The sequence below is a fragment of the Lontra canadensis genome, unplaced genomic scaffold (genome assembly GCF_010015895.1).
Source record: "Lontra canadensis isolate GAN:19392208 unplaced genomic scaffold, GSC_riverotter_1.0 scaffold1, whole genome shotgun sequence".
NCBI classification, from domain to species: Eukaryota; Metazoa; Chordata; class Mammalia; order Carnivora; family Mustelidae; genus Lontra; species Lontra canadensis.
The window spans coordinates 27,944,914-27,961,128 of NW_022630995.1; the positions used below are offsets into that span (position 1 = coordinate 27,944,914).

The window sequence follows — 16,215 nt, forward strand, 5'->3', positions numbered from 1 at the left end:
AGCCCCATGAGGGACTAGATACCAAGATGCTGGGATCATGACCTGAGCCAAAGGCAGATGCTCAACCTACTGAGCCACCCAGGCATCCTACAAATGTGTTTTTTTTTTTTTTAATAAACTCCACTTATTATTATTTTTTTAATGGCTTGTGCTTTTTTTTGTTGAATCTGAAAATTTGTTACATCCAAGAATTCTTCCAAGGTCAAAAAGATTTTTTTCCTATTTTTTTTCTTGAGGCTTCATAATTTAACTCTTACATTGAAGTCTGTGATCCACTTTGAGATAATTTTAATGTACAGTTTGAGGTAAAAGCCAGACTTTGCAATTGTCCAAACACTATTTGTTGAAGAGTATCATGTTTCATTGAATTGTGTTGGCATCTTACACATATTAATTTACATTACATGCATTTATTAATCTCTTCCCCTAAACCCTTTTAAATAATTGACCTTATCTTAATTTCATAAATCAATTCACAGACTCCGATTTTAACTAATACACTCAAGTTCCCACAGCTAGTAGATGGCAGAACCAGGATACCCAAGTACAAGATCTATCTTATTAGAATTCAGTCGCATGTTGCTTACTTCCATATTAAACCTTAAGGTCCTTGAGATTGCATATCATTTCGTCTTATCTTGCGACTGTAATGTAGTCTGGTATTGCTTATTTGAAGGTCCTGTTATGAAACACTCAATTGAGTTAAGTGATGTTTGTGTGAAAATAACAACCTTATCATCTCAATAATGTTTTCTCTCAATTATGTTTATGCTTATCACTGACAAAACCAGATTTTCACTTCATTTTAATTATTTTTAGTTTTAGTTTTTAAAAAGATTTTATTTATTTGACAGATGGAGATCACAAGTAGGCAGAGAGGCAGGCAGAGAGGCGGGGGCGGGGGTGGGGGAAGCAGGCTCCCTGCTGTGCAGAAAGCCCAATGCGGGGCTCCATCCTAGGACGCTGAGATCATGACCTGAGCTGAAGGCAGAGGCTTTAACCCACTGAGCCACCCAGGCGCCCCCAGACTTTAATTTTAAAGGAAACGTTTCAAGGAGATAACTACTCACCTTCTATTAAAAGTCATTCATTCTGGGGCGCCTGGGTGGCTCAGTGGGTTAAAGCCTCTGCTTTCGGCTCAGGTCATGGTCTCAGGGTCCTGGGATTGAGCCCCGCATTGGGCTCTCTGCTCAGCAGGGAGCCTGCTTCCTCCTCTCTCTCTCTCTCTGCCTGCCTCTCTGCCTACTTGTGATCTTTGTCAAATAAATAAATAAAATCTTTAAAAAAAAAAAAGTCATTCATTCTGGGTGATGGACATTGGGGAGGGTATGTGCTATGGTGAGGGCTGTGAATTGTGTAAGACTGAAGAATCACAGATCTGTACTCCTGCAACAATACATTATATGTTAAATAAAAAATATATATACATATATGGCAGAATTTAATAGTAGCAAAAATAAGCATCTTTTAGATTTAAAAAAAGGCTCAATGTTTTGACTTAATAAAATGAACATGACTTAAGTATTAAAAAAAACGTCATTCATTCTGAATGAACATGAAATTCATTAGGAACTATGGTGAGAGTTTCTGTGCTCATATTTGACTACAAATGAGTTTTGGGTAACATAAGGTGGGTCTCAGATAAAGACCTTCAGATAGTGATAGAAGTATCAGCTTGGAAGCCAGAAGGTCCTAGTCCTGGCACTGCAGTCACTTATTGTGTGACCTTGAGCAAGACCTTGGCTCTCTCTGTACCACAGTCTCCTCGCCTGGTAAGAGTAGATGTGGACCTGGTTACCATTATGATTTGCCTCCCATGATATGCTTTTGTTCAGTGAAGAACCATGATAACAACCTGTCCTACTGATGACACATCAGTGGCTTCTCTTCTGTGCAGATTGTAGTGAGAATATGTTCCACTGTCACACGGGCAAGTGCCTCAATTCTAGCCTCGTGTGTGATGGATACGATGACTGCGGGGACCTGAGTGATGAGCAGAACTGTGGTAAGTAGCATTGTTCCCCTAAAGGTTTTCACTGAAACTTACAAAAATGTGTAATGCAGAACCCGTAGCTCATTGTTTGTTAATGTGGTTAGCAGAGTAAATGACAAAATGGTGGGTTTCTTAATTTTTAGAAGGAGGAGGTTTTTTCAATTGCTAGTCTTAATCATTTCTTACGTGTCAATGTCATATTTCTTATATAAAGTTGTAATAAGGAAGTGCTTAAGAAGTAGGGTGGAAAGATGGGTAAGAGTTGTTAATTTGTTCATAAATTTTTCTCCTTGAGGATGTTCTGTTTCTTCTTTGGTTAGAGCCAGTGGCTCTAACCACGTTTAGATTTCGAGCTCTTGAGCAAAACTTTGTGGACAGATAAATTGTCGTGTGGCTGATCCCCTTATTATATGCAAACAAGGACCCCTCCTTTAACTGATAGCCTAGCACGGCAGGGACGACTTCTGTAGAACGGACACCTAGGGTTAGGACAAGCACATTTATTTTATGCACACAATCTGATCTGATCTTGTAAAAAATGAACCTACCTACTAGTTACACGTTTATACCTATAAATAACATCTTCCTAATTCACCCCAGACCCTGGTAACTACCTTTCCACTCCTTGTTTTTACAAATTCGGCTTTTGAAGATTCCACATATAAATGTTGTCACACAGTATTTATCTTTCTCTTTGACTTATCTCACTTAGCAAAAACACACACAGTGTTCTATGTCCATTATATCTTAATAAATAAAAGAATGGACCTGCTATTTAAAAAGCTGTGTTCAATTGTGAATGCCATTTCATGCATTAAAAGCAGCAACATTTCTTTTGTGTATTTACCTTTTTGACTTGTGGTTACCTTTGGAATTTTTAGGTCTTGTATTATTTAGTGACATGAGGACTTTGTGATATGAACAGAAAGACAAGCTAAGATGAGGTACCCTGGAAAAATGATGTGAAATAATATTTAGCAATTAGAGAATATTGAAATGGATGTTGGGGAAGGGTCAGAGGAATGCCTCGGAGTGGCAAGTGTCAGAAATGGCCCCATACTGGGAAACTAGGTCGTTTCTAGAAGTCGCTGTCCAGCTGCTCCTCACTGTATCCGTAAAAATACTGGAAATTTGTATATGTACAAATCATCTCACAAGTCACTAGGTAGATACAGATTGCCTTCTGAGACTGAATGATGGTGGAACAAAGAGTGAGAGGCAATTTTCATTGTATACATCACAGAATTTATAGTTGGAAGAGGTCTTATAGTTGATATCACTGGAGGAAAGAGGGGGAAAATGTGGGGGCATGGGGTGGAGGGCTCGAGTGTAGCTTGGTGCTTGGACAGGTCGGTGTAGAGGGCCAGGGTATAGTTACTGTATGAAAAATAATGGTCTTACCACTCAACGTATTTCCTCTGAAGATAGTAGGGTATCATGAAGTGTGCTCTTAGGGTGCCTATGTCCTATGCCCTGGGAAGAATTACAGCTTTCCCTTAGACCATTCTCTGCCCCAGCTACCCATTGTTAGCAGGCTGAGCATTGTGCTGGTTCTTCTGGTTTCTGCACAGGCATCCCATCTATTGGGTCTTTCTTCTTTTCTCTGCAGTCCGTCTTCCATATACCTTACTTTTTTGGTTCACTATGCCTTCTCAGATCCATGGTTGCTCCGTGACTCTGTCAGTGACAGTGGCACTGTTCACAGATACTCATGATAGTTCTCCAGTATTGAATCTGTCACCCATGAATCCACACATATCTTTTATTTATTTTTACTTTTTTAAAAAAAGATTTTATTTGTTTATTTGACAGAGAAAGAGGTCACAAGTAGGCAGAGAGATAGGCACAGAGAGAGAGAGGGAAGCAGGCTCCCCACTGAGCAGAGAGCCTGATGTGGGACTCGATCCCAGGACCCTGAGATCATGACCTGAGCCGAAGGCAAAGGCTTAACCCACTGAACCACCCAGGCATCCCTATTTTTACTTTTTTAATTTAGATTCAATTAACCAACATCTAGTACATCATTAGTTTCAGATGTAAGTGTTCAGTGATTCATCAGCTGCATATAACCCCCAGTGCTCATTACATCATGTGCCCTCCTTGATGCCCATCACCCAGTTACCCTGTCCTCTCACCCACCCCACCTCCAGCAGCCCTCAGTTTGTTTCCTAGAGCTAAGAGCTTCTCATGGTTTTTCTCCCTCTCAGATGACTTCCCTTTCATCCCCCCACTTCCCGCTGTGATCCTCTGCACTATTTCTTATATTCCACGTATGAGAGAAACCATATAATTTGTCTTTCTCTGACTGACCTATTTCGCTCAGTTCCATTCACATGTTATAAATGGTAAGTATTCATCCTTTCTGATGGCTGAGTAATATCTCACTGTGTATATACCCCACATCTTCTTTTTTTTTTAAATTTTCTTTTCAGTGTAACAGAATTTATTGTTCATGCATCACACCCAGTGCTCCATGCAATACGTGCCCTTCTTAATACCCACCACCAGGCTCACCCAGCCTCCCACCCCCTACCTCTTTAAAACCCTCAGATTGTTTTTCAGAGTCCACAGTCTCTCATGGTTCATCTCCCCCTCCAGATTCCCCCAACTCCCTTCTCCTCTCCATCTCCCCATGTCCTCCGTGTTATTCCTTATGCTCCACAAGTAAGTGAAACCATATGATAATTGACTCTCTCTGCTTGACTTATTTCACTCAGCATAATCTCCTCCAGTCCCGTCCATGTTGCTACAAAAGTTGGGTATTCATCCTTTCTGATTGCACCACATCTTCTTTATCTATTCATCTGTCGATGAACATCTCAACTCTTTGCACAGTTTGGCTATTCACACATATCTTTTGAAGGGTTATTTATATCAAGGTTATTCCATGTCTCATGGTAAAGAATCCTATAGATCCTGCTCTCTGTGAGGAGAAACATCACTTAATTCCCTTTTTTTCTCCAGGAATGTATAGTTTGGGGTGGAAGTTAAATCCAGGATAAAAAAAATCATGAAAAAAAATTAAGCATTTTTTACCCAGCAATTTTTCCCAATATGAGTGTATCTTAAGATAGTTTGACAGAAAGCCCCAGCTTAGGGTTAGGAAAGATGACTGGAGATATCTGCCTTCCCAGTTTACCATAAAGAGTTAGGTTACAATTCTTAGAAATGTGGTAGGGTTGTTATAAATTCATCAAATCAGCTATCTACGTTGTGAAGCTTGTATCACAGTTCTGTTTATTTTAACCAACATAAAAATCAAACGTTTTTCATAGGGAAAGAAAACAACAACTAAACAAAACAAAACAAAAAAAAGACAGGAACAAACTGTGGGTCCTGAGAAAGCTGGTCTTACCCCGTAGAGATGGTGGCCAGTGGGTCACATGCCTGTGTAGAAGTGGCATGGCTGTTTCAGATCCATCATGGAAAAAGGGTTGAGGGTATCGGATCTTCAGCTGGAGCTATGAGTCATGCCATTCTAAATGTTTGTCATGCTGGTTCTCCACATCCCCACGAGTTTCTGTTTTCTCCAGATTGCAATCCCACAAGGGAGCACCGCTGTGGAGATGGGCGCTGCATCGCAATAGAGTGGGTGTGTGACGGTGACCATGACTGTGTGGATAAGTCTGACGAAGTCAACTGCTGTGAGTGCCCTGATGATTTCCATTTGCTTATCTTTTCATTGCTGCCTCGTTAGACAAATACAATATCTGGCATTCAAACGGAAGATGGTCATACTTTGGCTCTAGTTGATAAAGATAATAATTAAGTGGTGTGATGACAAATGCCATGTATCTGGCTTCCACATGTCTCTCCCCACAACTCCAAGCTCATTTTGGCTGCTCTGGCCAAGCAGGTGTCTGTTTTTCCCCATCACTGGCCACACACCTCCTTTCCGCATCTGTGACTTTGTCCAATGCGGTGTTCCTCCCAAAGATTGGGAGACGTTTTTCCTGCAGAGTATATATGAGCAGTTAGGTTTCCTTGCAGGAGCCCCAAAACATGTTCTCAGGCCCCATTTGTGGGAGAACATGGAGAGAATTGCCAGAGAGAAGAAAGCCTTCCTGGCTCATGGAGTTACTCAGAGTGCACAACAATAATTATAACTTTACGGGCTGTCGTATTTCTGGGTGAGTAAACAGCCCTGAATCTTGAAGTTAGATGTTAAAAGAGAGCAATATTGACCTGAAGGAGTTAATATGATGTATTTTATGCATGTTCACACTAATTTAAGTTTTTATTCCATCTTTTGCTGTCTAATAAGAGTCACCGAAGTTGATACATATGAGACTGAATATGTGACTTGCCTAGAATTTGAGACAAAAATTGAAATGTGGGTTGCATGGTTTTTATTTTGACATAGGAAAAGTCATGTAAATTCATTAGGAAATGCAATGCCCAACTCTCCCCTTCCTGAATTGAGTTGGAACTGGAAATATCACTTGAGTCCTTGTTGGTGGACATAACGGGACAGAGTGGGCTGTGTCTCGGGGGATCGTGGGAAAGCAAGGGCGTGGTGATCCAGTATGACGATTCTGGAGCTGAGCCTTGCTGCGAGCATAGGGAGCTTTAATGTTAGACAGCAACAGGGAAGCTGGGGCCACAAGATACATGGGTTTCTGATGCTCCAAAGGACAATAGGGATAAAACTGAGTCAACCTTCAGGATTGGAAGGTGAGTGGCCACTAGACCATCCCTTTCAAATGCCAGATGCCGTAAGCAAGTTTTGAAATAAGGTGTTTATTGTGTGCAGGGGACTATGCAAGTGCTTTCACATATGTCATTTTATTGGCCTCTTAGATCGGGTTGGAATAAAAGGAAATGTTTGGGCTTAGAGTCAGACAAGCTTGCCTTCACATTCTGGCACCAGCTTTTCACAGCCTTGTGACTTTGAGACAGACGCTAAAATAAACTCTTTAGACTTTAATTTCCTTATTCTAAACCAGGTTGATAATATCAATTTTGCAAGTCTATTGTGAGGATTTGAGATTAGATCCGTACCACTCCCAGCACAGTTATTACCGTATAACAAGCCTTTAATAAAAGTACAGCTTTTCTATGCACAGTAAATCTACAGATCATTAACATCATTAACACAATTTCTTATTGTGCCCTTATCAAGAAAAAGTGAATTTTTAGGAAGTGTCATTTAATAAGGCAAGGGGGAGCCCAGAAAGAAAACTTGCCATTCCAAAAACACTTGAACTGAAACGCATCGATGGCACAGTCCTTCACTTATGCAGACCACACAGATACTTAGAACACTTCCTTTCTTGGTGATGCCACACAAGCGGGCACCATCTATACCCAGAGGGCAAGAAGGACAAGGCGGTGCGCTGACCGCTGTTCTGGCTTTGCACAGCCTGTCACAGCCAGGGTCTGGCCGAGTGTCGGAGTGGACAGTGTATCCCCAGCACCTTCCAGTGCGACGGGGACGAGGACTGCAGGGACGGCACGGACGAGGAGAATTGCAGCCAGAGTAAGTATGCGTCCCCTAACCCGTGCATTCCTTCCTGCCACCTTTCCTGGGGAACCAAGCAAAGCCTTGGCGGTGATCTCATGCTCACATGGGATTCCCCCATACATCCTTCCAGATTGCCTGGTGCGGAGCTCCTCACAGCGCTGGCCCGCCCAAAAAGCCTTTCTTGTGAATAGAATTCTGGAGCATCGTACGCAAACAGTCATTCCCCAGGGTAGATGATGGAGGCTGAACGCTTACACAGAGTGGGAGATTTGGTTAGTGGTTATAGGGAAGGTCAACACGATGATAAAGGAAAAGCTGAATGCACAGTATTCCATTAAGTTAGATTAGGCTCCAATTAGGAGGAATTGGCTTCTGGAAATTAAATGAGAAAGCCTTTTAAAATAACCGTGTTCAGAGAAGCGCTTCCTTTTTCTTTTTCTTTTTTTTCTTTTCTTCTTCTTTTTCTTTTGCCTGGCAGTGTCATTTTTACTTACTTTTTTTAAAATATTTTATTTATTTATTTGAGAGAGAGAGAGAGAGAGAGTGAGAGAGCATGAGAGGGGTGAGGGTTAGAGGGAGAAGCAGACTCCCCACTGAGCAAGGAACCCAATGCGGGGCTCGATCCCAGAACCCTGAGACTGTGACCTGAGCCATAGGTAGAGGCTTAACTGACTGAGACACCCAGATGCCCCGTACCATTTTATTTTTTTATTTTATTTTATTTTATTTTATCTTTTTATTTCAAGTTTTTATTTCAGTTCCAGTTAGTTAACATATAGTGTAGTAATGGTTTCAGGAGTAGAGTTTAGTGATTCATCACAAAGAAACAGTTTCTCGTCTCACATGACAGAGCCATGTACTTTGTCACACCTGGGAAGGGTTGCTGATGTCATCTGTGAAAATCAAAAAGAAAACGTAAATCAAATAAGTTGTTTTTTAAAATGTCTGTGTCTCTCAGAGAAGAAAGATCCGCACTGATTGTTTGAAGCTTCACGTTGTGTCAAAGCATTTCTCAGCACAGGGCTGGTAGGAATACCCCTTGACTGACAAATCACTGTCTGTTTATACGTGACCTAGCCCCTCACCAGCATAGCCTAGTCATTAAGAAGGTGGCCGCTGGAGCCCAGCTCCCTGGGTTCAGGCACCAGCTCTGCTCCCTGGTTCACTTTAGGCTGATAACTGAGCTCTGTTGGATCTCGGGTTCAGTGCCTGCAAACGTAGAGTCACAGAGCTGACTTGTGGGGAACACTCTAGAAATGGGAACTCTTATTACGTGGCTGGCTGTTGTGTTCAAACATGTCTTGGGCTGGGCATATCACAAATCGGCTAATGAGATTGGTCACCTGTGGCTACAGTAGTTTTGTCTTAATAAACACTGATCATTAGAATTGCTTTAGGGAAAAAGCATTCCAGTCCTAAAGGGAGACACTTTTAATCACAGATTTAATACCTAAAGCATCCGATAAAGAGTGCTTTGTTTTACCAATTTTAAAATTCAGAAGCAGATTCTTTTCTAGCCGTGAGTTATTATGTGCCTATCAGCCAAGCACCTCCCTTTGGATCAAATTGTTCTTTGTTTCTACATTATTCATCTCTGTTTGAAATAATCTTGGATTCTTCCCTATGCAATGGCGAGATTTATAAAGTATTTCCTTACATATGTGAGATGCAAGAAGGTCATGTGATGAAATGGAACAAAAGTCAGATTTTATCATCTTTATATTACTTAATCTAATGCATTTAACTTAATAAATGTATGTCATGGCGCTCATAGGTGGTTAACCACGGGGGAATTTGTGGCAAGTGAAACTCCTCGTGGAGCTTGCAGGCTCCTGGGCAAGACATGCATGATAGAAATTACTGTGCAGTTCAGTGTCTCACCATGGAGTGATGTAGGCCATGAGGGAAGATTCAGGGAGCTCCGTGCCGTATATGGGATGCATGGTCTTGTACAAGGCATCAGGGAAGGTTCCCTGAGGAAGAGATGTTGGCACAAAAATCTGAAGAATGAGTGGAGTTGACTTAATAAAGGAAAGTGGGACTGGAAAAAAAGCATTTCAGGCACAGGGAACTGCTTGGTCAAAGGTCCGAGGGAGGAAAGGAGCAAGACTTATGGAGGGTACCGGGAGAAGGCCACTATGGTTAAATTCAGGAGTGAAGGGGAAGAGGGTACTACTTCAGAATATTGCCACCAGTAAGCCCAGGCTGGCTCTGCTGGAGAGGTTGGGGAGGGAAATAAGAGCCACCCAAGTCTTTGGGCCCAGTCCAAGATTCAGGCCATTACAGCCCTCAGGCTCTGCTCTCAGCCTTCCCTTCTAGCCTCCCTGAGGCTACAGTGAGACCAACCTGTGCTCTCCACTCCAGCTTTTGCGTATTCTACTGTCTGCTTGGGAAACCCATTCTACCTTCTTATGCCAACTTAACCCAGCTGCCTTAAGAACTCCTTCTTCAAGAAGCTCTCCCTGAACTGCCCTAGTCTGCTTCTGTTGCCTTACATATGCCTTCAGTGGCACAATGATCACACAGCATGGTAAGGTTCTCTGGCCATGGCCATCCCCTGAGTTAGAATATAAGCCATTTCACTTCTTTCATCTTTTTTTTTTTTTTTTTAAAGATTTTATTTATTTATTTGACAGAGAGAGATTACAAGTAGACAGAGAGGCAGGCAGAGAGAGAGGGGGAAGCAGGCTCCCTGCTGAGCAGAGAGCCCGATGCGGGACTCGATCCCAGGACCCTGAGATCATGACCTGAGCCGAAGGCAGCGGCTTAACCCACTGAGCCACCCAGGCGCCCCACTTCTTTCATCTTTTAAAGCTTCATTGTACAGCTGGTCACAGAAGCTTGTCACACAGCAGACACTCCATATCTGCTGAAATAATGAATGCATGGCGACTTATTAAAATTATTTAAGAGGTACAAGGTGGTGGGTATTAGGGAGGGCACGTACTACATGGAGCACTGGGTGTGGTGCAAAAACAATGAATACTATTACGCTGAAAAGAAATTTAAAAAAATGAATAGAAATAAATACTTCCAAATTAAAAAAAAAAAAAAAACGATGAAACTCATGGAAATGACCCTGGCTTACCTTGCAACGATGGTTTGACTCTGATGATATTTAAAAAAACAAAACAAAACAAAACGAATGGCATCTCTTTTCTTCAAGGCTATAATATATACTGTTGCACATTAATGGGAAGAGTCCAGTATAATAAACGTTGTCTTGGAATTATAGATGAGAATGATTATATGTATACGCATACTGTTATTTATTCTTAAAAATGTCTTGCAAGATTATTTAGATTCCCGGTGACATATCTGAAAGTAATTGACTATAATGGGCAAGAGCTGAAAAGAGAATGGGCAGTAATTTATTACCTTTTCCATTTAACCTACAAATGACCAGGAAATCAATGGGAAAAGCAGTTTCCTCTCTACATACCTTAAGGAAAAGCCATTAGGCTGACGCTACTGCTCTTATTCATTTGGAAACGAGAAACCCAATTCTCAGGTCATCACAGCTAGGCCAGTGATACTTTCAAAGCACATACAGAAAATACAGATCGCAGCTGCCCAAGATTTGCACCATGACAAAGTATCCTCACTGTACTGGCGTCGATGCCCTATTTATTCTTAGGGAAAGCATTTTCCTTATAAGGAAGTCTAGAGTTGGGTGCAAATGAGTCCTTAAAATAATATGGTTTGGTGTTCAAGATTCCAAGATCATTATGCTGGCCTTTCTCTCCAGTCACTTACATTTTTTTTTTTTTTTTGTAATCCAGTTTATTCATCCAAGTAAACAGAAAACACTTCCCCTCACCCCCCATGAAAAGCAACAAGAGCCCCTTTTTGTAGGATAGCTTGCCTCTTATTTCTTTGTTCCTACAGAATCCTTTTGGAATAACTGTATTTAGTTGCCAGGAAAATTAATCCAGAAAGTTACATATTTAACATGTGTTCACTATTTTTGGAGACATTGGAAGGGAATTAAAGTTATGTCCTTCCTCAGCTCCACAAGACATCCTTGATGCTTTCAATCCTAGTGTGAGGAATTTACAGACGATGAAACAAGTGTGCCTTTCCCCCCTCTGTAGGTCAGACTCCATGTCAAGAAGGCGACCAAAGATGCCTCTACACTTCCTGCCTTGATTCATGTGGTGGCAGCTCCCTCTGTGACCCGAACAACTGTAGTAAGTACAGCAGTTGACAAGAGCCATCACCATGTCAGGATATGCATTTTGCTTTTTTCTTTGGAATTGACAGGAAAATGTTGAAGTCTGGAATCCTTCCAAATGTGTGCATGTGTGTGTGCGTGTGTGTGTGTGTGTGTGCGCGCGCACGCACATATATACACACACACATATATATATACACACACATATATACATATATATTTCTTTTTTCTTTTTTCTTTTTTCTTTTTTAAAGGTTGTATGTGGTAGCAGAAAAGAAACAAAATAGTCTTAATTGACCTTAAATCAGAAACAAATGTGTCACTATGAATGGCCTATAAATCCCAAATTGCCTGATAGCATCACCATTACTTTCCCTTCAACATCAGCTCGTATGTGTTACTTTCTTGGCTCCGTCTGCAGGCAGATGCTATCTTCCTTCCCTCTTAAAGCAGAGCTTCAAAAATGGAAACTTCATCCAAAAAGCAAATACAAGGTTCGTCTAAACAGCACATAGAGCTGTGGCGGTCTGTTCTCCTCATAACACTTTCTCGCCTTTATAGGAGCTTGGCTGACCTAGAAAGATCTGGTAGCTGTTATGTAAATTTGTTTGGTGTAGACTATTGGCTCACTCTAAATTAGCTTGGGGGGAGGTGGAATTCCTAAGGGAGAGAGAATGGGCAGGAAAAGTATAGGGCTCAGTAGGCCCTTGTGGGAAGTTGAAAATGAATCAGACGCGAAAAACTCTGATTTCTAGTAATGAGTTTGTATTTGTGGGCTCCACTTTCATACTCGATTCACTTCTTTCACTTTTTATAATTAATATTTGGCCTCCTCTTTCAAGTAGGGCTTGAGATTTCAAAGCATATCTGTCAACTTTCAGTTGGCAAAAAAGTTTGAAGGGATCTCCTAGTTGAAAGTCTGAAGGATTCAGGTCCTAGTTTTACTCAGTGACCTTTCTGTGTCACTGTAGAGCTTATAGCGGCTTCTTCTGGAAGTGTGAGGGAGGCAGCCAATGAAAAACCTGACTGAGAGGATTTTTTTGTTTAATTTCATGAGCACTTAATAATAAACTTTATAACTATTTAACAGTGTGATACCCAGCCCTTCACCACTTCTATATGAGAGAACAGTTGAGAGAGATGTTAATCTGACCATTAAGACCTACTGCCACTTTACTCACTCTAAACTGATTTAAATATGTGTGTGTATATGTGTGTGATAACTATGTGTATATGTATGTATATGTCCTGGGTCCATTGTTTCACACTTTGCTTTATCCCCCATTCTGCTCTGGAACTTTTCCAGATGTCGTTCTTTCCTTCACCTTGAACTTGGCATGAACAATTTTGAACAGGAACAGTGTCCTCTCAAAGACATGTGTTTATTATTAAAGTTTTGGGGATTGTCCAACAGGGAATGGCACTTAGTATTAAATTAAAAAAAAAAAGTTGAAAGGGCAGTGTTAGCCTGTGTCCGATTTGGGTGAGAAATATTGAGTGCATCTTGTCCTAGCTTCTCTATTTCTGAAATATGTCAAAACTCAAAATGTAAAAATATATTATACCTGTTAAAAAAAAAAAAGGTGGAAAGAAAGGCACAAGAGAACTCTGGCTCATGGTCCACTGGTATTTACAGAGGGCATAACAGCGTTCCAGGCTCTGGGATGGGCGCTGGGCACTCTAATGGCAGAGAAGGGAGACGTGATTTCTGCCTTCCTGGAGATAACTTTTCTGTGTGGGAGAACACACGCCGCCATCTTTCCACTCACGTGTACTATATTCTCTTACGTTTTCTCTTTATGTTCTTTCAGTACACTCGAAACAATGCCCCTAGCATCTCACTGTCTCTCCAGCTCCTTCATTCACCACAGATGTTCTTGCCAGATTCTTTCCGTATATATTCAGCAGAAATTTGTTCATCCCTTTTCTGAGTGCCAGGCGCTGGGCTGGTCATTAGTCCCTCATTCCTTCTGTGTTATTAAAAACACCTTTCAATGTACAGGCGTTTTTTTCCCTCATCTTTCAAGGAGATTCATGACAGTATGTGTGTACTTGGTTCTCTGTAAAATTGGGCCAGTAGCATCTTCTCTCAGAAAACTTCATGCACTTGAAAATGTGATTAATTATTTGAAGATCTTTACCACCGGAGAGACTGTGGCTTAGATTCTGAGGCTCAACTACACAGCATTGTCTTTCTCTGGCTCCGTGCTAATAAAAATATGAGTTTGAAGAGTATGGATATTCTGTCTGGTGGAGTCAGCCTCTTACTGGAGTTGCTGGGATTCTAGTCCTTGAAGACCCTTGTTCTTGCTATACCATAAAATGTTATGGGTCCCTGAAGATATACTGAGTGGGACCCAAGCATCAGTATTTTTTACATTTCCAGGTGACTCCAAGGTCTAGCCAAGGTTGAAAATGATCACTTTTGTGGTTTGTTCATGACTAGGCTGTAAGGGTATGTAACATCCCTGAAACTGAATGTGAAAAAGTCTTTATAGCTTTCAAAGTTTTCAGTAGAGAAGTCTGTGGCTTGACTCAGATTCCCAGAAATGCCTATAGTTTTGTTCGTTTGGGTTTTTTAAGCCTAAAAACCACATTTCTTTTTTTTTTTTTTTAAGATTTATTTATTTATTTATTTGACACAGAGAGAGAGAGAGAGAGAGAGATCACAAGTAGGCAGAGAGGCAGGGAGAGAGAGAGGAGGAAGCAGGCTCCCTGCCAAGCAGAGAGCCCAATGTGGAACTCGATCCCAGGACCCTGAGATCATGACCTGAGCTGAAGGCAGAGACTTAATCCACTGAGCCACCCAGGAGCCCTAAAAACCACATTTCTGATGACATTGTGTACTGATAGGTGAAGTATCACAGTAGCCCCACATCCACTCATGACCCAGAATCTTTGACATCTTTATGCCCTGCTGGGAGGCAAAATACAGATGTATCCTTGCCTCGGGGTGGGAGCAGGAATGCTGTTTCCCCTCCCTATGGTGTGGGGGACTAATCCATCACTCCCACCTTGGAGTGTACAATCCAGACAACTGGGGAATCCTGTGGAAAGAGTAGTTCCTGGGCACATGTCTCTCCCCAATTCTCTGTGCCCATGACCATCATGGCTGTATGAAGTCAGCTGTGACTATCATACTCCAGGGGCTCTCATGTTCTTCTCAGTGTTCCATCGACTGTTAGTTCTACATGTTTGCTCATGCATTTCTTTGTCTCCAACATTGAGGAAGCAATGAACAGCTTTGTTCTTTGAGTACTTTCCTACCAACCTCTCAATTTATTGCCTTCTGCTTGCAATCTCTAGTTGGAAGGAGCAAATAGTATGTGGGTGTGGTAAGAAAGCCAAACACCATAATGGTTAAAGACTTCAGTCCTTGGGAGCAAATGGCAGATGAGAGGAGTGATCTCTTTCTAAAAGCTTACCCAACGAATGAGTGAAAAATGAATGATTAAGTTAGAATATTACCATTTGGTAACGAGTTGTTCCATTTGGTAACATGCGTTGGTGAATTAATAGGTCAGGACATTGAGCATCTACAGCTGCTGACATCCCCCAAAAGAAAAAATCAAATATACTTCGCCTTCTGATGGAAAAACACCATAGCACCTACAGTCTTCCCTAAGGGAAGAAACTTAACGCTCGGCACGCAGCTGCCAGTGTTCAGGAAGTAGGAAGGGCAGGGGAATATATTTAAGTTCCCCAGGAATGGGTAGTCAGCAAAACTCACACTCTGGCACACTCTACAGTCAAATCCGTGAGTGCTTCAATAGCTTAAGTCTAATTAAAAATAAAAGGATGGAGGGGGAAACCCAGATTGAGAGACTTAGAAGACAAAACAAGTTTTAAAAAACAGGCAGGGCTTAACTGTAGTATTCAGGGTGCAGCGGACACTTAGGGAGTAAAACTATAAAGTGGAGCAAGGAGGTGATAACTATGAAACTCAGGTGTTACTCTGCGGGGAAAGGATAGGGTTGGTGGAAGACAGGGCAAACGGAGGGCCATCTGGGATGTCTGGCAAAGTTCAACTTCTTGACCTGAGTGGCATGTACAAGGGTGTTCACCTTAGAAAACTCATGAAACAGCTATTAAAATCATAATAAGGAGAAATACAGAATTTGAGGCAAAGATAAATCTGAGAATATTGTATATGCCAACGGATGTTGAAAGCGACATTTTCTCATGTAAGCGACCATCATTTACTACGTGATTTCCTGTGGTTTCAGAGTATTGCGTCATGGCAAGGATGTAACATCATTTAGTTAACAATTCCATCTTTAGGCTGAATTTCACAAAACATGGTTTCAGACTTTGAAAGGTGGGATATCATTAAGGCTCCATTAGGATAATTTTTTTCAGCAGATATTTATTAAACCTCATTTATGTTCCGGACCATGTGCTAAACAGGGCATCAAAATGCATTGAAAAAATGAAACAAAACAAAAAACAAAGAAAAATAAAACAAAACCTTAAACCGCCTCATGCTTGTAACACAACTGCTCTCTGGTGGCTGTCCTAAATCAAGCTAGTGAGTGAGTCTGATTCTTAAGATAGAAAAACTTACTGATACTCTAAATCATAAAA

At 41.4% G+C, this 16,215-nt stretch overlaps 1 protein-coding gene across 1 annotated transcript in view; it reads left to right on the forward strand.

The window, feature by feature from the left end:
• Window positions 1-16,215, forward strand: part of CORIN (corin, serine peptidase) — a 243,648-nt gene that overhangs the window by 160,186 nt on the left and 67,247 nt on the right. The window contains exons 7-10 of the mRNA XM_032852353.1: window positions 1,898-2,005; window positions 5,527-5,637; window positions 7,356-7,472; window positions 11,552-11,647. Of these exons, the coding sequence (XP_032708244.1) occupies window positions 1,898-2,005; window positions 5,527-5,637; window positions 7,356-7,472; window positions 11,552-11,647 (432 nt within the window). The remainder of the gene's footprint in view (window positions 1-1,897; window positions 2,006-5,526; window positions 5,638-7,355; window positions 7,473-11,551; window positions 11,648-16,215) is intronic.